This window comes from Xenopus laevis, chromosome 9_10L, assembly GCF_017654675.1.
Source record: "Xenopus laevis strain J_2021 chromosome 9_10L, Xenopus_laevis_v10.1, whole genome shotgun sequence".
Lineage (NCBI taxonomy): Eukaryota > Metazoa > Chordata > Amphibia > Anura > Pipidae > Xenopus > Xenopus laevis.
In genome coordinates, this window is record NC_054387.1 from 52,753,201 (window position 1) to 52,778,566 (window position 25,366).

The following is a 25,366-nucleotide window of genomic DNA, read 5'->3' on the forward strand; positions in this document are numbered from 1 at the left end:
CCTATGTGGACTGGCAGCCTACAAGAGGCTCTGTTTGGCAGTACATCTGGTTTTTATACAACCAAAACTTGCCACCAAGCCTGGAATTCAAAAATAAGCACCTGCTTTGAGGCCACTGGGAGCAACATCCAAGGGGTTGGTGAGCAACACGTTGCTCGCGAGCTACTGGTTGGGGATCACTATTCTAATGGATTCTTATTAATCCAGCACAGAATTATGCATACTGACTATAAAAGGAAAGTAATAGGTACTCAGTCATGCCCCAGTAATAGAATTTATAAGGGATTAGCCAACAAAACACCATCTCAAAAACAGCATTTGTACTGGTTTCTGTGTTTATTCTCTATTATAGATAAAGTCCAAACGCTGTAGGCAACCCGGCCTGCCACTTTGGCCCCTAGTGGTACGCGCGTGCGTAACCGGGGTTGCGCGTGTGTAACTGTGCATAACCGGGGACGGGCATACGCAACGTTGCGCAACCGAGGATGCACTTTGACAAGACATCGCACCCACTTTTCACTGAGGTAACAATGGCCGGACTAGGGGTAGGCTGCATGTGAGGTTCTTGCCTGGCGCCCCCAAGCTTTGCACCGTAGGCAAGTTTCTCTTTTGCCTACCCCTAATTCCAGCCCTGGTCCAAACAATATTAGGTAATAGGAGTTGTATTTGTCTGTTTCCATCAATGTTGGATTTAACCTGTTTTACCACCATCACTGAAAGCAGGAGGAAGACAGATTTACCTTTGTATTCAATTTTTAAAACCTATTTGAGACCTTAACACCTACTTACATTCAAGGTACAGTTACATATTAAATTATATTATCTTGTAAAACCCAACCTTGTTCCATAAAAAAGTATAGTGTGTGATAGTGCATGAGCACAAATGCACTGATGTGCGGGGATCGGATTGCCCTGTGTATGTTGTTGCTCTGTTTATATCAGATGTGCCAACAGCAGTGCTGTTTGTTTGTACCTTATATAGTTATAAGGATACATGTTACAGGTATTCATGGCTCTTTTGTATTCTTTGCATTTACTTCATTGATATTCATTGGTATCTCTTCCATGGAGAAGCAAACAGGGTTAATAAATAACGACTATGAGCTCTGATTGGTTCTAATGGGACTGAATGAATCTGATCGCACACATTGTATAAGGAAAATATATCAAAAGTAGTAAGGAAAATATATCCAATAATCACCAGTTTTAGTTCATGGACGTTTATTGCCGTTATTGTCATTTCTTGAGGTTCCTTGTGCACAAAGTTGTTAACTGGTCCAGGGCATAAAAGATTTTTCTTCTGGTGAGTTCTATGGCCATATTAAAGCACAAGGCAACTCTGGGCATTACGCATGTATTTTAAGGCATAATGTACCCCCCAACTGTAAATTATAAGGATATTAGAAGTTACTGGAGGTTTCTGTGAACATATTAAGGCACAGGGCTGCAGGCTGAGTTATACAGGGAACTCTGAGTATCCAGGCCCCCGCAAAGATATTTTGTGGGGGACCCAGTGTGTTGAAGGTATGCCCAGGGGTGCTGCTGCCACGAGGCTAGGTGAGAAACCCAGCTCAGGTGGCAGCAACTTACAGGTTGGCCAAAAAAGCGTCTGGTGAATTGTAATTTTGGCTCTTCTAGAGCAGTGAGCACAAATGCACTGATGTGCGGGGGTTGGATTGCCCTGTGTATGTTGTTGCTCTGTTTATATCAAAAGTGCCAACAGCAGTGCGGTTTGTTTGTACCTTATATAGTTATAAGGAAACATGATACAGGTATTCATGGCTATTTTGTATTATTTGCATTTATTCCATTGATATTCATTGATATCTCTTCCATGGAGAAGCAAACAGGGTTAATAAATAACGACTATGAGCTCTGATTGGTTCTAATGGGACTGAATGAATCTGATCGCACTCGTATAATGAATCTGGAAATAAAGCACATGACACCATATTGTCTTTTGACCTTGTTTATTAAAAAAAAATATAGAATCAGCAATACAAGCTAGCAGTACTCATCACACTGTGTGTAGGGAAAGTTACTCATATTTCCATATATCGAGGAGTTCTGCCCACTGCTTGCCAAATCCACCAATCCTTCTCTGTTGCCTTGCAGGGTGTTAATATAAATATCCCACACTGGCTGCGTTCCTCCCTGATCCCCCACTTTTTGTTTATGCTGTAAACTCCTCTCCAGGTTCCTCCGTCTCTGCTTAAACTCTAGAATGGTCTTTGTGTATCTGTTTATTGTCGTCACTGAAGCTGCCATACAGCAGGTAAATGACCCCCATGCCAGGCTGCGGGAAGGAAAACAAACAGGTTTAACTGATAAATATAATTATGCAAATGAATATTTGCATAATTATATTATGCATATTATATTAAATATATTATATAAAATGAACATGTTACTGAATTACTATGCAAATATGAAAATGGCTAACTCTGTACAAGATACTGCTGCAACTATCATAAGAGCTGAGAAATGACTGCCCTGGGCCCACTGGGGACCCCACAGCACAGCCAGGACAGTTGCCGATAAATTGCTGAGTAGGGCAAGATGAAGACAGCAAAATATCATTGTGAAAGAAGGGCAAAATTGAGAGATTTGAAAAAGACAGAGACAGTAAGGCGATATGTAAATATGGGGATAATAGGGCAAGGTGCAAAATGGAGACAGTAGGGCAAGATGGAGACAATGGGACAAGACGGCGACAGTATGGCACGATTGATACAGTGGGACAAGATGACGAGAGTAAGGCAAGATGGAGACAGTAGGCCAAGGTGAAGAGAGTGAGGCAAGATGGAGACAGTAGGACAAGATGAAGAGAGTAAGGCAAGATGGAGACAGTAGGACAAGATGAAGAGAGTAAGGCAAGATGGAGACAATAGGACAAGATAAAGAGAGTAAGGCAAGATGGAGACAGTAGGACAAGATGAAGAGAGTAAGGCAAGATGGAGACAGTAGGACAAGATAAAGAGAGTAAGGCAAGATGGAGACAGTAGGACAAGATGAAAAGAGTAGGCTAAAATGGAGACAGTAGGACAAGATGGACACAGTAGGGTGAGCAGAAGAAAAGTAGCATAAGATGGAGACTGTAGTGTAAGATGGGAACTGTAGGGTAAGATGACTATTATGGAAATAGAGGACAGCAAGATGGCTATTGGATTTTTCATCAGGCACCTTTCAGTAGTTATTGAGATCAGGGAGTGTAATGAGTTGTCAAACTGCACATCACTAGTGTACATGTATGTATGTAGTAGTTTTCACTATGCCCACTAGATGTCACTGCACCAAAGTAATGAATATGGAGAGGCTACTGAATGCAAGATTTGGTCTGGGATTTAAAAAAACATAAGCAAACAGTGCCTCATTATGATTTGCTGCATTCTTCTACTCTACATTCTCTTGTACATTGTTATTCCCATTTCCACCTGCTGCTTCACATTCAGGCATATAGATCCCAGCATTCTCCCCCGGGGTGCTGCTGCCATCAGTGTCCCCCTGCCCTGCCCTGCCCTACCCGTGGGATTCTCAAAGTTTTCAGCTAAAAATTTATTTGAAAGTAACCTGTAGAGTTTTTTTTTATATTGGCTGCCGGAAAAATAGTAAAGGAAAATCAAGCTGAAGAGGATTCAATATTTCTTAAAGGAACAGTTCAGTGTGAAAATAAAAATTTGGTAAATAGATAGGCTATGCAAAATAAAAAATGTTTCTAATATAGATAGTTAGCCAAAAATGTAATGTATAAAGGCTGGAGTAACTGGATGTCTAACATAATAGCCAGAACACTACTTCCTGTTTTGCAGCTTTCTAACTCTGAGTTAGTCAGCGACTTTAAGGGGAACAACAACATGGGACATAACTGTTCAGTGAGTTTACAATTGATCCTCAGCATTCAGCGGAGATTTAAAAGCAACAGTTAGGACCCATGTGCCCCCTCCCCTGAAGTCACTGATTGGTTACGGACTGGTAGCCCATCAGTGGAAACCAAGAGAGCTGCAAAGCAGGAAGTAGTGTTCTGCCTATTATGTTACACATCAAGACACTCCAGCCTTTATACATTACATTTTTGTCTAACTAACTATATTAGATACATTTTTTTTAGATGTGCAGGATTAGTATGGTTTTCGTAGAAATTTTCAATAAATCAAATACTAGTTTTTTAAGCACATCCCTTCTTTATTTAAAAGAGTAAAATGCACTGGCACATTCTTGTTTTTCACACAATGGGACATATTTATTAAAGAGCAAAGTGTGTTTTTTTGGCAAAAATTACAATTCGCAGGGACATCGGCAATTTACTAAACGGCGAATAAGACAATTTTTCTAGTGAAAAAGCTCAGCGCTAGAGAAGTTTTCCACAGTTTCGCCAGTAATCTGCAAATTTATCAAAGTGTGAACCTTCCAATATGTTACCCTTTTCACCAAAGTCTATTGAATTTATAGGATGAAGCCTCAACATTATTATGTCAGTGACATATGCTATATTCCAAAAAAGTCATAAAAAAGACAAAACGCTGGCGTTTCTTCACATATTCATTTGGGATTATGTTTACAAATTGTAATTGTTAAATACTGTATATGTTATTTGCACTTTTTATACCATGTGAAGCTCATGCCACATTTGTTTTAGGGTGGGCTCATGTCTAGGACAATAGAGGAACACTTTTGTCTTTATTTTGCTTCCTTTAATAATAAGTGGCCACTTCCTGTAATTTCACCAACATCATTAATAAAGACATATATATGACCTTTATATACCCGCCATTGACTGAAGCATAAGTATGTTAACGGAGATTCGCTAGAAAGAAAGTTCGCTAAGAAACTTTCATGCTGACGAATTATCAATGGCGAAAGTACGCCAGCGTTCTCTTGCCGAGACGAAATTTTGCATATTGATAAATACACATATTCACCACAAAATAAGATCTGATGTAGTTGCACGAAGTCTGGTGGAACCTTCCGAAGCAAAAATTCAAATGTAAGTAAATTTGCCCCAATATGTTTATAAATGGAATGTGAACACTTTAGTTACCATTTATATAGTACATTACTAATGGTGTATTGATGGTTTTTATATGCCCAGAACATCTGAGTAATGGAACACAGAGAGCTCTTCTCTTAAGTGGAAAAGCATCTCCTGACACTCAATGTGTAGGGGGTGCAGGGTTGGAATGGCTGAGTCACAGGCATACAGAGGGAAAGGCAGGGGAGACAACAGGAATAGATGCTGAGTACAGGGCCGACTTCTTGTGAGACTGAGAGATCTGTGCCAAGGTTCCGAAGTTTAACGCTGCCTGGCGTCTGCTCAATGGCAGGACCGGGGGGCATTAATGTTCTTTTTATTCAAGGGTTTCAGAGTCTGACGAAGCAGCTGTTGCTTTCAGCTTTCCCTGTACAGATTCTATGGCAGATGTTTCCCTTTTCTGAAATGTTTGTGTGATGGAAATTCGCTCAGTGCTCTTGATACAATATCACTGCTAAAGGCTGCGGCACAATCTGACTGCCATTATGCTGTACAATACATGCACCGGGGGTTGAAGCAGAGTTTATATTCTTTTTATATTCAGCCTCTCAGATTCCTGAGAGGCTGGATATAAAAAGAGGAGGACAAATAAGACATATATAGGGGTATAGAAAGAAGACGACAAGCAATACGCTGAATCCGAAGCAGCGGTGTTGCATCTGACACACTTTTGGCACAAAACCAGGTATTAATTTACCTCTGCTCCTTAATGGGAGATTTAACTCTTTCACAATGACCAATCGTGTGACTTTGTTCCGTTTAAGAATGAACACTTACCAGTAAGACCATCCATAATCCCAGTTCTGCGGTCTCCAGTCTTCTGGGCCCAGATTAACGGTCATTTGGAACACAGTAGTGTACATCATGTGAGCCACCATCCCGAGCAGCCCTGTAGGGGAGATACCGAGGGTTTGTCATACAGCATCATGATTGCTGAATACAGTAATTCTTCACTGACTGAAATGCAATCATTATCTTTTTTTCCAGCCACTTTCATGATTTCATATTTATGTATCGGTCTAACATTCCTTTTATTCTGAAGCAACTCATTGTGTTTGGCAGTCAGACACTTCCAATTATATTCTTAGGCTGGGAAATCAATAATAGGCAGAGTCAGTTTCTCAATTATCCCCGGCTGGAGCAATCAGTCACTATTACTGTTTGTGATTCACAGCATGAGGGAGCAGTTGCAGGCTTGCAGCAGAAAAATAATGTCAGGTTTAGGGTTCACTAACTAAACACTGTTTATAAAAAATAGAGATCTATTAGACCATTTACAGGCTAATGTATATGCATGGACATGGCAGCATCAAACCACAGTTATTGCTGTATAGAGTATAGAGTGATTGCTGAAGGATTAAAAATGTTTTACTCTGTGCTGGTGCATTTATATATTTGGTCTGTAGGTGGCAGGGTGCTACAGCTGGCTGGAGCTGCATTTTTCCTATCAGGAAGGCAATAAGAACTGTTAAACTGGAGGGGGTTAAATGGGTCCAAGTGGGTGCAGTAACAATAAAGATGGAACTAACAGGGTTATGGGAATCAACTGAACCCAGCAAATAAAATTAAAGCAACTATGTAGCATCTGCTTAAATCAGACAACACTGCTAAACAGCATCCCTGCCAAGAGCTGCCTACCGAGAACTACATCTCCCAGCATGCCCTGCCAGAGAATGCGAACATACGGTAAATTATTTATTATACAAGGGAAATGTGTCGTCTTCTAACCACAATGCAACCTGCTTCCCTAGGGACTCCTGTGTGCCCTGCTGCAAATGCAATAACGGTGCAACAAAGTAGCTACAAACAGAAGATCAGTATAAATGAAAACAGCTGTACCACTGTATAGGAAAAGGTTATGTTACAATTAGCAGACATGAGCGTAGGAGAAGCCTGAAAGAGGATCAGTTTGTTTCTTCCTTGCTGTAAATAAATGGGATATTTTACTGAATGTGGAAATAAATTCCAAATGCTGAAGCAAGGAAAGAGACAGAAACCCCAGCCCCAAAACAACAGCAATAAATCAGGTGACTGGGCTACTGCATCAAGGCTGCTGTTTCTCATTTTCCAGCTGTGAGACTGACAAACAGCCTCTGCCCCTCTCTCTGATCCAAATCCTCTCTTCTCAACCCTCCAGCCAAACATTTGTCTGACCTTCTAACTCAGCGGCCCTTCTTCTCCCCCATTTTGTTTAACCCAAATTACATATTATTATATTGTTATCCTGCCTTGGAGTTAATTTCCTTACCTGATAACACAGTGAATATTGCCGCAAAGGCGTTCAACTTTAACCCATCGATTACCGTTGTATAATAACAGACTTCGACCGACATGAGGCTCACGCCTGTAAGAAGTAACGTGATGTACAAAACCTCGGCCACGATTGAGAGCCACAGGACCCCTGTATAAAGATAGGGATATGGTTATTATCAGCATTGGGTTGAAACTGAACTAAACCAAAATAAATTAAATCAGCAAAGTGTGGTCCTGGGGGTTTTAAATAAGACCCTATGTGATCCCATTTCATCAGTGTTTCGGGCTCCATTCTTTGGTCACATTCCTAGAGTTTTAGGTGAGTGGGTGCTGGGGGAAGGGCTGATTGGTATTGATATGTAATTGATAAGAAATTTGAGGGCTACCCTGTCCCTGTTAATGTCCCACAATGTTAGAAATGGAGTCTGAACAGCTTGTTGGATTTTATTTACGCTGGAGTATCTTTACTATAAGTTTAAAGTATGGTAATAAACACTGATATTTTCCCCTTACTTGCCTCTGCCATACCATAGCATTCAGATTTATTTGCCTGAGATATATCTGAGACTGGAGCAGATGGCGGGACCTGAAGAGACAGATGTGCTTATGTCAGACTCTGTTTGCCTGGTAATTGCATGGGTTAATTAGGCTTGTTTCAGGCAAGATGTATGGGCAATAAAGCAGATATCCCAATGCAAGTGCAGTGGAACTGCAATAGGGCATATGACATTTTGGCCACCTCGCCTGCACAGTGGATTGTTAGCAGATCGCTGTATAAACACTACTGAACGTCCTATAGGGAACTGCGCAATCCCATTAATATGTGCACAGATGCACAGTCAAAGTCTGAGCAACATAATCATTTTTATTGGTCACTTCAGAGCAAAGGCGGCCCCTCCCTGCCATATTTCAATTACATTAACAAGCTGCCTAGATTATTTCAGGCATAAAAGCCTATAAAATACATTTTTCAAACTGCTAGGGAATTGTATCCCATAATATGGCTCCATGGGGACTAGAACACTCGACTGACAGCAGCTTATGGGGAGGGGCAGGGAGTCTGTGACTCAAGCAGTGGGTGGGACTAGAACACTATGATGGAAGTTTACAGGAGGAGGGCCAAGGAGTGTTGACTAGAATACTGGAACAGGCAGGGAAACTCCTAACCCAAGAAATCTTTGGACTAGAATACTCTGATGCTAAGGTAACAATAATTTTACCTTTAGCAATAATTTGCACTCAAAGCAAATCTATTAGGACAAGTTACTTCCAGCAGTGCAATCACATCTGCTCCTGTAGAAAGTCCTTCCCAGAGAGCTAGGCATTTATTATGCAGACTCCTATCCAATAACTTGAAATGATTCCTACAGCCAATCGTTATGCAGTGAAATTGTATCAGTTGCGCCTGATTGCACGCAGGTTACTTGGCACGTCGACCTTGGGAATGCTCCTGCCGTATTTATTACACGTTGCATTTCACTTATGTTCAGCAAATGCACAAATCTGAAGGGACAATTTTTATAGCAAAATACATGGACAAATTTTATTTTAATAGCACAATAAATGCACAGAGGAGTCTAAAAGGGAAATATTGACTCACACATGAACGGCCTATGGCGCAGACAATATAGAGACTAGCCCCCCCCCCCCACGCATTCATTGGATTGGTACTTAGGAATAGCCAGCTCTTAAGGTGGGAGGGGGCTGAAATAATTGTTTGCTATTGGCTAAGAAACATCCTGATACATTTCTGAGACCCCCGCCCCAATGTCATGTGAGAATGCATGATGGGACTCCTCATCCAGGGGAGTAAATATTGAGGGGGCAAACACAGTTGTTGTAGACGGGGCCCCTAATTAATGAACAGTTTCAATGGCTAGTGGTAAAGTACTTCTCCCTACTGAGGGTTTTGGGGTCCCTAAAATTAATTTGTTGTGGGCCCAGCAACATCTAGATACACCACTGAATGGAACAAAGTGGAGTGGAGGGTAAATTGAGGAATACATATAAAACTACTGAGAACATATATTGATTTACAATAAGTATCCAGGTATGTACAGCCTCTAAATCTTCAGCAATGTTATGTATGTATTTATATAATACTACTTGTATATATAGTATAGGGGGGAATGCTGGGATTTGTAGTTAGACCATAGCTGGAGGACTGCAGGCTGCATTTACTTGATCCATCTCTGATGCCTGCTCTTCATAGCTGTTACTTGTAAGTAAAGAATTCTGATTCCCTGTGAACTTTTAATTCTGTTCAATAGATGGCGTGCAACTCAATGCGATTGGCTGTGGGTACTGTGTGCGCCAGGCCTATTTATCTTCCCAGCAAGGAAATGACACATTTATTAATAGTAATAGCATATCTCTTTATCAGTCCGGTCACAGTCCATGCTGGGCCGCTATATACTCATTTTTCAATTTCAAAGGTTTTTTTTTACTTTTTCATTGGCTAAGATATGTATTTAAAAAAAGTGAATTTATCTGAGAGAAGAAAGTGCCGCTTGGTGTAACTAAATGCTTATGGGCCCCAGGGCAAAATGTGCACTGGGGCCCCACCTTTGCTTAAGCCTCCCCTTCCATGCCATCAGCTTCAGTGGCATAGCTACCAGGGGAGCAGGGGGTGCAAATGCATTAGCCATTGAAGCCCAGCAAGTACTGCTCAGGGAGGTAACAACAGCGCGCTGGGCTCCCCCGCCAGAATAATATTCGGAGGCCCTGGTGCAAATAGGCATACCTCCCAACAAATTTGGCGTTCTGCGCGGCAATTTTTTTTGACCACGCCCATTTTTGTGGCCACACCCCCAATTACCATGTTCATTTTAAAAAATTTGGCAGGTTATGAAAGTTTGGACATATTTCTGTGTTTTTTCCCCCCACTTATTACAGTTTTGCTAATGAAGGTGAATTACCCTTAAAGCTGTGAGTCTAACTTCTCCCAAGGGACCTGTTATTTTATATTGTAACAATTACTTTTTTGCTTATCTCAAAATTGTTATAAAAGTATCTTATCTGAACCTCGTGGCTGTTCTGGGCTCTCTTCCAAAAGCCAATTAGGTTAGAAACATTGTTTCTTTTTCTGGCTGTTCAGTGCAGATACAATTGGGACTTTCCAGTACAAATGAGGGACTGCAGGTTGAGCTGTCAAAAGAGGGACTGTCCCTCTGAAAAACGGGACAGTTGGGAGGTATGCATAGGGACTCCTGCACACAGCCCTACAATCCCCCCTGCCGCAAGCGTGCTCAGTTAGGCGTGAGTGCATAAATTTATAGCTAAAGAAAATGGCAGGGAGGGGGATTTCAACGCTCTAGAGAAAACAGGACCTGTGGTCTGGGCCCCCCTTTTCCCCTGGCCGCCATCCCCGACCGCGGGGTCTGCTTCCTCTATAGTTATGCCAGTGGTACTGCTTATGACTATAAGCTGATGACATGAAGGGCTGGCACCGAAGTAGGGCTTCACTACTGGAAAAAGTGATGAAGGTCACACGGAAGCCCCCATGGGGAGCAGGACTGGAGCACCTCCCAACCCCCTGTTAGTTACACTACAGCATCTTCTGGGCCCACCAGGGTTCTGGGAACACCTGTTACTTGCCACCAATTATGAGGATCCCCAAGGGGTGGAGCATTGACTGAAGTGTGTGGTGGAGCTGGAGATGGCCAGCAGAAGATCCCTAGAGGTCCTGTACCCAAGTCCAACACTGAATATTCTCCCCCCCCATACACAGAGAATATTGCAGAATGTGTTAATTACTGTTTCTATGAATGGCTGGGAATGATACTATATGATTTCAAATCAGGGATTGTTATATCAGGACAGCAATATTTGCTCTCTCCCAGAATCCTCCTGTAACGGATGCATATTTTATTGGCAGGCAGTGAACGGTTACAGGACATCGGTGCCAAATGCTTCAAGACTGGCCAATTTGTATCATAAAATCAGTGTCTTATTCCGCATGGTATTCCTGCTGGAACCTCTTCATATGCCTTTCTTGCCCAATGGATCTTCTGAGTTAACCGCCTTGTTATATTCTGCTGCGACTTATTCTGTATAAGTCAGAGCGGGCCCATCATCACATGATCCTGTGAAAGCCCAGCGAGCGGATCCATCCACTTCCAAACATGTTAAAGGGGAACTGTCTCTGTGATAGAAAAAATAGTGGTCAAAGTGCAATGTTGGATGCAAATCACCCTGTAGCTTGGTTGATAACGTGCCTCACCCACAGATCAGCCTGTGCTTTTGGGAAATGCCATGTTTGAAACAAAGGTCACTTTTATACCTAATACTATGGCGTGTAATCATTTTCCATTAAACTCCAGTTTCTTATGAAAATCCTGCCACTGCCGTATGCCGTGAGACAACTTCTAATCAGGGGGATGCTTTGGAGCTGACCACCTGGTGGAACTTTAATACAATGCCTTGAAATGGCACTTAATAATAATTACTTTAGCTGTCAGACTCCCTTCTTGTTGCAGTACAAAGGCACAGCCATGGGCACCACAGCAACACCCTCCGATACAGTGGTTGGCTGGCAGGAATAGATTCTCTGTCTGACAGGTTGACTGATAAATCATCAAGAACATTACTCTCGCCTATAGTCTGTATTTGGGGATAAAAATAGAAAGCTAGAGTTGGAAGGTGGGTTTTAAAGTGATTTGGCCACCCTCATCTTCCATATATGTCCTATATTCCCAAGTAAACACAACTATAGGTGCAGGTATATGGGATGCTTTTTGGATACTCAGAATCACATGAAAATGCCAATGAGCAATTTATGAGATTATCACTTGAATACATGCTTGCCAGTGGTGTACCTTAGTGCCAGGGCAGAGGGCAGCCAGGTGTGCCCTATACTAAAATTGATAAGCCCACTACCCCCCCCCCCTTGGGTGTTAGGCTCTAGCAACATGTAAATTGGGCACCAAAAAAATGCGCTTCACATGCACAGCCAAAGATTTATCCACCTCAGCCAGCCCCATTTATGCCAAATTACCCACCAACCCACTTACCAATTGTACCAAGCTCCGCCCGTGATGCTCCTAAACACCTGCCATCTAATCACAAGCCCTGCTCCTCTCAAGACCCACAAACCAAGCTTTTCCATCTTGTTGTTCGCCCCTCTGCCCCCCTCTATCTGTGGGCCTGTTGCAGTCATGGGGTTTGCCCCCATTGATTTACATATGTTTTAACAGGGTTTTATTTATCCTTACTTATCTGTCCACATTAACATTAACTTTCAGTATGTTATAGAATGACTAATTCTAAGAAACTTTTCAATTTGTCCTCATTATTTATTTTTTAGAGTTTTTTAATTATTTGCCTTTTTTTCTGATTCTTTCCAGCTTTCACATGGGGGGGGGTCACTGACCCCATTTAAAAAACAAATGCTCTGTAAGGCTGCAAATGTATTGTTATTGCTATTTTTTATTACTCATCTTTCTATGCAGGCCCTATCCTGCTCATATTCCAGTTTCTCATTCAAATGAGTGCATGGTTGCTAGGGTAATTTGGACCCTAGCAACCAGATTGCTGAAATTGCAACTGGAGAGTTGCTTAATAAAAAGCTAACTAACTAATAAACCACAAATAATTAATAATGGAAACCAATTACAAATTATCTCAGAATATCACTCTCTACGTGTCCCTAAAAGTTTACTCAATGGTGAATAACGTTATCAGGTTTTAATCTTGAAAGATAGACATAAACACAGATTAAAAAGCTTGGCCAATCTGATTGTCTGTGACAGAATTTTACACAATCAATGGAATTTTGACAGTCAGAATGCAAAAAGTTTTATTATGGTTATAATAATAATAATCTCAGCACTTGTAAATGCTCAGTAGATCTCTTGCTCTGTGATATACATACTAGGGACGCACCAATCAAGGATTTTTTGGGGTTTCGGCCAAATCCAGGTGCCTGATCAAACTGAATCCAAATCCTTAAAAATCACATTATTTTTGTGATCACATGAACAAGGGAATTGAGATTTTTCATAAAATAAGGGCACTGGTTCAGTTCAGGATTCAGGTAAATACTTCATGAGAGATTCGGGCTTTGGTGCATCCCTAATATACACACAAGCAGATCACTCTCAGTTGAATGTTGGCAGACTCTCACTTGCCCTTTACATGGTGTTCCCCAGGATACACTCCCATAGTGCAGTGTTTAATTTCAGAACAAAAATAAGATTTCCCAGGCCCCCGGCATGTTGATAAGAGGAGAAATATTGTCAGAGCTGAAAGAATGTGCCTGTAAATCTTCTACATTAAACAAAGCTCCATCTGTGTGTCTTTGACATTCCACTTACTGCTCCTGGAACAATGCTGCCACCAGCCAAAACATGGAAACAAATATAGGCAAAGTGACTGCAAACACAAGTCTTGCTGGAGTATCATTAGAACCCATTATAAATGGTATATGAATTATGTACATATATGGAATCTATTATCAGGGAGCCTGGAGGATCTTTCTGTAATGTTGTTATCACTCCTAACAAATTAATGTAAAATTGCTCAGAGTGCTGTTTTGAACAGAAAAGATTTACAAGACACTCTCTCCAAGGTGATGCAGTCAGGTAATGGTGAGCAGAGGTAGTTAGGATCACCACCATCAACTTGGGGTCTTTTATGATCACATATTAATGACTAATCCTCCCTTTGGTGTAAAATGAACTTTCAGGTCCCTTGTCTTATCTACCCCAGTTATTTTATCTTCCAGGTAAACAAGAGGATGTAAGATCAGAAAGCAGAGCAACACGAATCAATAGGTTTCACTATGATTTATTGAGACAGCTTCATACCAGTAATGAAATGCCACATAGGATTCAATACATCAAACACAGTCGAGAGAGAAAGCAACAAGAGGCTTTCAAGTAACATAGCCATGGACACAATCCTCTACACGTGTAGGCGTCCATGTTTAAAATGCTATAAATAATGCTGGCACCTGCGGCCCATAAGGAGATTTTTTGAAGCATTGGAGGCAGTCTAAACGGTACTTAGGGCCAGATTAGGGGTAACTGCAAATATTTTTGGAGGAAGAGACATCACACATTTAAATAAACCATACAACCCCCAATTCAGTTAAATCTAGAAGAGTAATGTAATACAAGGCACAATGTTTAATTATAATAGCTGACTAAATAGCTAGTAAATGCTGTTAACTGATTGGTTTATGAGGGATTCTTGACTTTGCACCTGTTATTAGACTTGTCTCTTGATGAATTATTATGCTTGTGTCTGCTGGTGGAAGTATCCCTGGCTACAGTTGGTGATATTTCTGAATTCGTCTGTATTGTTACACTATTCAGCAGAGTAGAGTTTGCCCCACATTAACTCTAATGAGGTGCCTTCTGAAAACCCATTTTGGGAATCCTATGACTCATTCACCAAACACAGGAAGCCCACTGTGAGTATACGGCTAAGTGCGTCACTGGTAGATAAATAGCTGCTTTATCTACATCTGATGTCTCTGCCGCCCCCCAAGGAGGGAACCTCAGCACATACAAAGGTTCCAGCTTTATCAGAGCAGAAGCTGCCTTTTTGCACTGGAGAATCAAATGCATGTAGTTTTGCTTCACAGAGATTCCATTCCCTGTGCCCTTTATATCATAATACAATCATCATTCGCGCAACTTGGAGCAGATATATTGACAATGCATGGGCAAGCTGAGAAAAGGTACTCATTGATTAGTCAGTGATTAAACAGGAAAGATGTGAGATGATTACTCAGAGGAAACGGGTTAAGAGATTAATCAGGGAAAGGGGTGAGGAGATTAATCAAAGGAAGGTGTGAGGAGATTAATTAGGGGAAATACGTGAGGAGATTAATCAGGGCAAATATTTGAGGAGATTATTCAAAGGAAGGTGTGAGGAGATTAATCAGGGAAAATATGTGAGGATGTTAATCGGAGCCAAGATGTGAGGATATTAATCAGGGGAAATATGTGAGGAGATTAATCAGAGGACGGTGTGAAGAGATTAACCAGGGAAAATATGTTAGGATGTTAATCAGAGCAAAAATGTGAGGATATTCATCAGGGGAAAAGATGTGAGGTGATTAAGCAGGGAAGGTGTGAGGAGATTAATCATGGGAACGTGTAAGGAGATTAATGGAAAGGTGTGAGAACATTAATTAAGGGAAGGCATGAGGGGATTAATCAGAGGAAATGGGGAGGAATCAGTGGAAAGTGTGAGGAGATTAGTTAGGGGAAATTGTGAGGAGATTAATTAGGGGAATGTGTAAGGAGATTAATCATGGAAAGGTGTGAGAACATTAATTAGGGGAAGGCATGAGGAGATTAATCAGAGAAAATGGGGAGGAATCAGGGGAAGTATGAGGAGGTTAATCAGTGAAAGTGTGAGGAGATTAACTAGGGGTGTCATGGTCGGCACCCTAAATTCAGAACCAATGCTAAGCACCCTGTTCTCAGCTCTTGCTTCCGCCTTTAACAGTCGCCTTTCACCTCGGGAGGAGCTTTCGGCTAATCGGAAGCCACCAGGTCTTATTAAGAGAGGTGCCAAGCGAAGGGTTCTGAATGAGCAAAGGGGCACGACGGTAAAGCAGAAGTCTTTTGGGCAGAAGGTCACAGTACAAGGCGTAGACAGAAAGCAAAGTCAGACAGGCCGGGGCAGGCAGAATACGAGCGGAGTCAGGCAGGCAAGGGTCAAACCAGGAGATTAATCAGAAGGGTTACGGATACACCAGGCAGGGTCAGGATTCCAGAAGTCAGGATAGTCATAACTGGCAAAGGTTACAACAGGTATTCAAATAACAGACAGGATACAAATCAGAAGCACCTAGAACTTGCTAGAGGCAAACCTATAATGGGCAAAGATCTGCAGACAAAATGCTCCTTTTATACCCCTCTAAATCTCGCACCCCAGCGCGCTGACGTCACTCATCAGCGTAAAAGCGCCTATAAAAGAAGCAGAGGCGCACCGCGCGCCCTAAGGGTCGGCAGGCGTGGAGGCAGAAGAGCCTCGTGGCGGGCGTCCCCGCCGAGGGGGCGCCTGGAGATTAATTAGGGGAAAGTGTGAGGAGATTGATCAGAGGAAATAGGTGAGGAATCAGGGGAATAACATGAGAAGATTAATCAGAGGAAATGGGTAAGGAGATGAATCAGGGGAATGGCACAAAGAGATTTAAATTGTAGAAAGAAGTAAAAAGATTAATCAGGGAAAACCAGCGAGGAGATTAATCAGAGTAAATGGGGGAGAAGATTAATCAGGGGAAAGTGGTGAGGAGATTAATCAGAGTAAATGGGTGAGAAGATTAATCAGGGGAAAGGGGTGAGGAGATTAATCAGAGTAAATGGGTGAGAAGATTAATCAGGGGAAAGGGGTGTGGAGATTAATCATGGGAAAGATATGAGGAGATTAATCAGGGGAAAGGTATGGGTTTAAAGGAAGGATTCCATACCAAGAGGAGGTTAATAAGTGATTTATTGGGGGATTACAGAATATGTAATGCTGAACCTGAGGTTGATGTGACGTTTGTATTTTCAGTCTCTGGATCAACCTACAGAATGTTGACAAAGAGCTGTACAAGTTTCATGTTGTGTTACTGTATATATACCAGTATGTATAGAAACAAACTTTGTAGAAAAAAAGATACATATTAAACATTCAAATGCTTTTACCTCGATCTGCAGGTGGTGTGAGGGTAATAAAGCTCCGGCATTTCTCACCTGAACACAAAAACAAAATGACAGATCAGTCAGAGCACACAAACTGTGGCACATACAGTAGATTGGTTAGTGGCATTGTCAGGTTGTTTTGATCACTAAGCTATGGATTTTGGCTCGTTCACAGCTACACTAAAGGCCAACTAAAACAATGTCATAGTGACTTATGAGAATTAGTTTCAATTTCCCAGTGCGTAAACCATTAATCATCATCATTATTGACAGTATGTATACAAAATTTATCATACATATAAACTTGGCACCCCGTAAGTTACCATAGGCGACAAAAATCTGGATTTAGTACAGTGATGAGGTCTGACTGGACCTGCTCAGAAAGTTAAGTGCTGGGAGTGTGTGGGGGGGGGGGGGCAACATAGCAGGAGCCATGGCAAGTAGGACAAATTGCCCCTGAGTAGCATCCAGGGTTGCCCAGTGTTAATAGGGGCAATTGCACATCAGCTAAAGAGGCAGGAGGAATGCAATGCTACTTAGTACAACTATATGGAAGTGCAAGGATTGTATTTGGATGTATTTTAGTGTGACTCTACCTGTGCATGTGTTTGTAATTTACTACCTGCCATGGTACCCTACAATCTGTTACTCTCTCAGCCCCTGAAATGACTACTATTGACAGCCACCCAAACTCAGATTCGATGCAGTATCTACTCATACAGGTATTCTCTTCTTCTGTGTTTGTGGACTACAAACCAATGTTCCTTCAAACCTCTGAGCTTATGTGTGGGCACAGAAATTCTGAGTCCAGTGCACATAACAAATTGTGAAAACATTTTTTTGTATTTATTCTGTTCAGAGCAGAGAGTTTTTAAAAATGTGCACACAAGTTTAAAATGGGCACACAAAAGAATCTCTTTGGGCTCATAGCCAAAAAGGAATTATAGGAAACAAAGATCAGTTGGCTGGGCTGATATTGTGTGGTTTTATCTTTTACTAAGAAGAATGAAAGCTAAAATGTTATTGCTCCTGCTCTGTGACTTGTTAGACTACCATACAGCAAGGCAGAACTGCTGTTGTTTTTCCAAGAAAGGATGTACTGGCAGCCACATGAGTACAGTAAATTCCTTTTTGTTGGCCTTTATGGTTTCCTACCATTTTCTACAGCAACCTTGCCTTTACAGCATGGTAAATTCACTTTACAACATGTCTGTTTTAAAGGACATACGTACATTTTTCTCTATTACTGACTAGTGATGGGATAATAAATTCATCAGACGCATCAGATTTGTGGCGAATTTCCACATTTCGCCACTGAATAAATTCCCAAAACTACTGCGAAAATTTGCCAGCATTAATTTGCTGCGCAATGGATGCGCGTCAGAATTATTCGGACGCCCATTGACTTTAATGCATTTGGAGAAAATAGGCATACGCCAAATTGTCGCGGGCGTCAAAATTGACTCGGGCGGCAAATTTTGGGATTTTTTTGCTAATTTTTCGCCTTTGGAACAGCAAAATTCCACTTAATATAAGTCCTCTGCTGAATGGAAGTCTTCCTGGTTTGTTGCAGTATCTGCCTCGTCATTAATAGTGATGGGCAAATTTCTCCCGTTTTGTTTCACCGGAAAAATTTGCGAAATTCCCATGAAATTCGTATATTTTTCCAGTGAAACAAAACGGGAGAAATTTGCCCATCACTATTAACGACAAGGCAGATACTGCAACAAACCAGGAAAACTTCCATTCAGCAGAGGACTTACATTAAGTGGAATTTTGCTGTTCCACGGGTAAAAATGACAAATTAAATATATATATATATAATTCTACTGACAATTGTATCTCTCTCCTGAAGGCCACATGGCAGCAAGCAAATAACGAGCATCCCTGTAAATAAGACCCAATGTTCTGCTATTAGTTTAAAGCCTCGGGGTGCCCTAAAGTGAAGTCATTATTGCGGGTAAATTGGACATTTCTAGCCTCATGGGGGGTAGGATTCAGGCCATAACAGAGCAGGACAAATGTATCTGCAAGCAAGTGAGAAATTCCTCTGAATCCCCTGGCATGCTTTGTTAAAACAGTTGGTATTTAAGGAGATAGAGTAAGGGGGACCCTTATAAGAGCTGAAGTTCTTGTAATTGGTTGGGGGCTTACTTGCTGCCAGAAAACTTCCTTGTTTGTCTTTAGGTCAACTAAAGGCCTGCAAAAACATCCTATAATAGGATAGCACATTGCAGTTTCAGATGCAAATCATCATGTTTTTTACCTATAATGCAGCAGTTCCAGTCTAATTGAGGTCACTCTGCTCCCACCACAACTGCACCGATGCCATAAAACCAGAATCAATGGACACAACATTTTGGATACACATTTCCTTTGATCTATCAGACAGAACTCCAATTCACAGAATCCCAACACTCAGATGAACACAATTTCCCAGAAATTTCAGCGATCTAGAAAGGAAAGGGGGGGAGCTGCAAATTTTGTTAAAAATCTAGTAAAATCTGCAATTGCTCAAGCCCCTCAGTTGGATGAGTAGAGACAATGTTCTGTTGTTGAAGTGGAAACAAGGTTCCATTCTCAATACTTTAAAGGCCACTACACAGGTAGATTTATGGGTTGTCCAATCAGTTGGAGGGATATTGTACAATTTGGCCCCACACTGTATTCAAAAAAAGAGGGGAAGATGAGAGGTATATACAAAAAGAAGAATTTCAGATGGAGCCTGCCCAGACAGAGGGGAAGGTCAGAGGTACACACAGAAGGAGTAACTTACACATATGAAGGAGAACAGACCATTACTACACAGTAAAAACTCCTTCTTTTTAGAATCTTCCACCCAATAAATTTACAGGGGAAAGAAGATACATCCAATCCTATGTCTATACATCACAAATACCATAGCTGAAGGGGATGTCAAATCATGCTCACGTTTTCCTGGAAGGATTAGTTTGAAAATATGAGGGGTGTCAAACTCCTTTATTAAATCTGCTGATATTCGGAAGGATAACTCCAACACTGAAAGCAGAAGGTACTGGCAACCCTCGCCCAACCTGTACTGAAAAACCCATAGCAGCGAGTAACTTGAGAACTGTTGAGCTTGTATAGCAAATTGGTTAAGCAATAATCCCCCTCTTGTAAATTAATTCCAGTCTCTAAGGAAATCTCACGCGCCCCTCTCTCTCTCTCTCTGCTTCCCAAGGTCTGATCTTGGCCAGCACTGCAGAAATAATCGGCACACTGGTGTTGTATGACCAAATCCATAATTTAATAGCCCTGAATCAGCCCGACAGAATAATAATGAGTTATTTTTATTTCTCAGATGGAGATAACACTTGGGGTCAAGGGTTAAAGCCAGGGGTCAAGATCATTTTGTCGGTTTTATTCTCTTTTCAAATACCATATGAAGTATAATCCAAGTAGCTAAATCTTGATGCAGATTGTGATTGAACTACAATTCCCAGCATCCCCTAAACAGAAATCATAAAAACTAACAGACACAAACTATCTCTCTCTCTCTCTCTCTCTCTCTCTCTCTCTCTCTCTCTCTCTCTCTCTCTCTCTCTCTCTCTCTCTCTCTCTCTCTCTCTCTCTCTCTCTCTCTCTATCTATCCATCAGTCTATCCAAATCTATTTAGCATCTCTTGATGGCTCTGTATCTATTCATCCGTCTGTGTATCTGTGTACCATACAGGTTTACTTAGTGGCCACAGCATGTCCTATTTATGACATAAATATATAATGTATCTCTATATAAATATATAATGTATCTCTATATAAATATATAATGTATCTCTATATATAGTGGATAAAGTACCCCCTATTGTAAAATATAAGGATATTATAAGTCACGAGGAGTTCCATGACCATATAAATGCTTTAGAACTCTGAGTTTACTTCTAATATCCTCATATTTTCCAACAAGGGGTACTTTATTTATTGTAATACACAAGTTTTATGTGACAAAAATGACATCACTACTAACCGTTTATAACTGATGATATCACCGTTTATAAGGATATAATTTACAGGATATACATGGCTCTTGTGTATTATAATAAAGATAATGAGGCATTGAGACTAACTGCTGGCTGTGCAGTTTCACCCCTGTTGGGATTATCTATAAAGTTTGCAAAGAGAGGAGAGGACTGATTTCCCCTATATTTATCTTCCTCTGCACCAAAGCTGTCCCTTCCACATGGAGCCCAAAAGCAAGTTGAAATAGTTGGCAAGACAAAGCAGAAGGAAATTCTGAAACTCAGTAATGAGCCCAAACTAAATTTCCATGTCATGTTTTTCCTGAATCCAGGAGAAACCATGTATATTTGGTCAGGGACAGTACCATTTATTTCATTCCCGAGGATCAGTATTCACTCCTTCAGCCTGAGGACTTTCATCCTATCCAATAGACTCCTCTTATTCCCATAGACCCCCTCGGCCAAAAATTTTATAACTTGTTGTTGAAATAGATACTAAAAGAGGCCCAAAACCAGTGACATTCACAGAATTCCAGGTCACTAGTAATGAGGGAGACAGAAACCTGTTACACTGAGAATGGATTCACTTCTCTGTTGCGCCACTTTGTTGCAGCAGTCACAAAAGCTCTAAGGGATATATCACTCTCTGTTCCAAAATGCGTCATTTCACAGTACAGCTATCTTATTCCCGGCCTTCTGGCACATTTTATTCTTTTTTCCCTCAGCAAGGCAACAAATAATATGTATTGATTTTATTCTCCTTGGCACGGGGCAAGCAATAAATCTTCCTACATTGTCTCTTCCTCTTGTAAAGCACAGAGGTTACACAAAACCATAAAGCAGAAAGGGTGTCTGCCCCCCAGCCCCCAGGCTAATTTAACCATGTATCTACCAGTTTATAAAAAAAACTCACCAATAATCAGCAATAAACTAGGAGTGGGATTAGCCCTATAGCATAATCCAATAGCTATGACACCTTTAGGATGGCACCCAACAGCTGGGTTAGAACAAGGGGTAGACTAAAGTGTCAGGAGCCATTAGCACCTTATTATAAGGGGCGCAATTGGCAGGATTATAAAGTGACGGGAGCGAAATATCCTCCTAGATGTCTCCTAGAAAAACAAGTCAAACACTTCTTTTCAGAGGGTTAAAGGGACATTGAATTCTAAAATAGGTTTGGTCTAAATATTTAACACTACACTACAGCAGCTTTCTACGCAGACTGTAAATGTACTCAAGGATAGACAATAACATCTCTGTGTTTATCTTGTATTTGGTAATTATTCAACACACCAGAGCTAATAAGCAACATAACGAGGCAGATTGCACCCAATAAAGTCCCAGGCAGGGGCCAGCCCTTGTGGGATATTAGCTAGCCCATGCAGCGAGCCAGGAGAGCATCTCACATGTCAGGATTCATGTTGTGGCTGTCTAATTTGGACCAGAGATAAATGAATGTGCTGTAGGTTTTATTTGACGGAACAACAATGAAACCAGATCATTCTCTGTCATCTCCATCTACCCCGGGACCCACACTGAGAGGGTCATGCATCACTGGTGCCACCTAGTCATACCAGAGAAGCAGGGCAGATGGAATATGACAGGAATTAAGCAATGAATATATCTTCTTAACTACACTTTGGAAATAGCAACTAAAGAGTCTGCTGTTACTTGTTCTTACACTTAACTCCTTTACTTGCAGCACTACCAGCAATTAAACGCATTAATGAACCTGCTGGCAACAAGGAGTTAAGGTTTTTAAGGGCATCTGATCCCTATATGGCCGAGGGGGGAGCAATTTCTCTTGCACATGCCTTACTTCCTGCTGTGTCTTACGCAGAGAATTATAGTCTGTTGCAGCAGGAAGTGGATTGTGCCGTGCTAATACCCATCCCCTGTGCAATGTAAAATATAACTTTCTTTCTATAGCTTAATTCCTTTAACATCATCACTATCAGTATATGACATTAACGGGTAAAGTAATATAAGGTGCAAAGTTTGCTACAGTTCTTATCGCCTATAGCAACCTTACAGCAGGTACCATTTCCTGGTCACTAGTTTAAAAGCAAAGCTTGTATTAGTTGTTATGGATTACTGCACATGGGCAACCTCTGTGCTATTTACTACTTATGGGGGTGTATGTCTAAATATATCAATCAATGCAACTTGTTACCTGCCAAGGCACCATTTTTGGACTTTTCATGTTTCAGCCCCCCTTTGAGGTCAAACATATGGTCTGTACCCAATAGCTTATAAGGACACAAACACTGCAATGTCAGCCATAGTTCTAAGCAAAAAAAGTGTTCAAATCTTACCCTTATTGGACTTCAGACTGGGTTTCCAAGAGTGCAAGAAGGCATTTTCTCCAAGTCTCACCCTAACGGGCTGATAGACTTGGCCCCCTGGCCATAACTCCATGCCCCCTCTAGAGGGGCAGCCCTACAGTTGGGGAATTACTCTAACATTTAATCAAGGAAGAACAACTTGTTGTAATCTGGATGTTGCTGAACATCAGGAGAGCCACAGTTCAACCATATCTGCAGTAGATAATAGACAATGCATTTCCTCACAAAACAAATGATTAAACTACATCTCCCAGCATCCGCTCAGAGCCAGCCTCTTCTGAAAGGGCTTCTTTTCTAACTGGCAGATCACAAATTAATAATTACCATCTCCGCTAATGTTCTCCTCGCAGGAGTACCATATCCCAGCATGGAAATGCCTCTCAATAAATTTGTCGTCTCCGGTTTCCCAAGTATACTGAACCACATTGCTGGCATTGGAGTCAGAATTGTTAAATCGGATGCAAAATCCAGGCTTCTCCCCGTCTTTCCCTGTACAGAAAGGTTTGGGGACCTTCCTAATCCCCTCACACCAATAACTGCTGCTGAAAGCGGTGATGGAGAAGAGCAGAGAGAGGAAATTGAGTGTGAGAGCCACGGTAGCCCTTCTCCGTCTGTCCATCTCAATCCCTCCAATCCTCTGGATGTGAACAGGGGAGTCAGGAGGAACACCTGCCTTCAATTCCCCCGACTCCTTTCCATCAGCAGCAGTGCAAGGCACCCAATGAGAAGGCAGCCCATTGATTCTGATCTCTCCCACTCTGTACTGGGCTGGCGTGTGTCTGACAGGCAGATGGACGAGGGGCTGGGGAAGCTGTCTGATTATTAACATCAGGACCACAGCCGGCATGTCAGATGCTGAATATATTAAAAAAAAAAAACAATAAGGAAGATCAAACTTTTTTTTAAGTAAAACTGAAACAATTACATTTAATTTATGCGTAAAATGCTGCTGAAACTTTTTATATGAAGCTAAACATATTTAATATTTATTCATGCAATATCATGATTTACTATTGAATGATATATTTATACTTTTACAATTATAATGACATTTTTTAAAAATATTTCTGATATACCAAATAATTGCAGTCCCCAGGTCCGATACTAATAATCAAATTGAACGTGTTGGATATTTAGAATTATTTCAGGTGTTCTTAAATCAGATCTATATCACATAATAAAACATGAAATATGTCCTGTTTGTTAAACAGAATTCTAGGCAGTTCCCAAAGACACAAAAATTATGTATTTAGCACTGATGTATTCTGCGGTGCTTTACCGAGATTATACACCATTCCATGCACCAGCAGAGCTTACAATCTAAATTCATATCATAACATTTCTTTTGTGAATAATTCACTATACTTATACGAAATATCCAATCTGCTGCCCCTGTGATGTATAAAAAGTTGTATGTATACAAGTAACTAGGGATGCACCTAATCCATGATTCAGTTCAGGATTCAACCTTTTTCAGCAGGATTCGGATTCGGCTGAATCCTTCTGCATGGCCGAACCGAATCCGAAAAGGATTCGAGGGGGTTCGGTCAAATCCAAAATCAGGGTCGGACTGGGAGGCATGGGGCCCACCGGGGCTACTGCCCCAGGGCCCCCTCCAGCCGCCACTGCCGCTCCGGAGTGCTGCAGGCGGCTAGTGCGCATGCGCGCGGCGCCGCGTTTGTGCGCATGCGCGCGGCGCCGCGTTTGTGCGCATGCGCAGCCCTTCTATTCTACCGCGACCCCAAACAAAGTGGGGTCGCGCCGCCCCACTAAGTAGCGGATCTGGGCCGGCGGGGCCCACAAGAGCCCGGGGCCCACCGGGGTTTTTCCCGGTGTCCCGCCGGCCCAGTCCGACACTGTCCAAAATAGTGGATTTGGTGCATCCCTATAAGTAACCCATGCCATGATAGCTTCTTTTTTCAGTGCACACTGTAAATCACCAGCCGTGCTCGATTAATTTCTGTGGCTTCTGCACATTTTTCAATTTTACATTGGGCGAGAGAAAATGAATCGGCTCCGTTAAAGGTTATCTGATAATCTGATTACCTGCCAGAAAATCTTTTATTACTAGGGGATTTGTTGAAATATAGTCATTTTTTTCCTCTCTGGTTCCTCAGA

At 41.5% G+C, this 25,366-nt stretch overlaps 2 protein-coding genes across 2 annotated transcripts in view; one reads left to right on the forward strand and one right to left on the reverse strand.

Annotated features, from left to right (window-relative positions):
* Positions 1 to 1,953: 1,953 nt before the first annotated feature.
* LOC108701189 (germ cell-specific gene 1-like protein) lies at positions 1,954 to 24,097 on the reverse strand. Its single transcript, XM_018235489.2, has 5 exons — positions 23,573 to 24,097; positions 16,930 to 16,977; positions 7,278 to 7,430; positions 5,807 to 5,918; positions 1,954 to 2,296 (listed from the first exon to the last, which is right to left on the reverse strand). Exons 1-5 carry the CDS (start codon positions 24,093 to 24,095, stop codon positions 2,005 to 2,007), a joined length of 1,128 nt encoding a protein of 375 aa, XP_018090978.1. The 5' UTR covers positions 24,096 to 24,097; the 3' UTR covers positions 1,954 to 2,004.
* Positions 5,910 to 25,366, forward strand: part of glp2r.L (glucagon-like peptide 2 receptor L homeolog) — a 106,833-nt gene continuing 87,376 nt past the window's right edge. Inside the window, exon 1 of the mRNA XM_018235488.2 lies at positions 5,910 to 6,715. The gene's annotated coding sequence lies outside the window, so the exon portion shown is untranslated. The remainder of the gene's footprint in view (positions 6,716 to 25,366) is intronic.

Excerpts from the sequence above, each read along its gene's own strand:
- LOC108701189 (XM_018235489.2), bottom strand. The coding sequence starts at position 24,095 with ATGCCGGCTGTGGTCCTGATGTTAATAATCAGACAGCTTCCCCAGCCC. Across the intron at positions 5,919-7,277 it reads AATATTCACTGTGTTATCAG|GGCTGCTCGGGATGGTGGCT; the intron begins GTAAGGAAATTA and ends TCTCCCCTACAG. Across the intron at positions 2,297-5,806 it reads GATTATGGATGGTCTTACTG|CCTGGCATGGGGGTCATTTA; the intron begins GTAAGTGTTCAT and ends TCCTTCCCGCAG.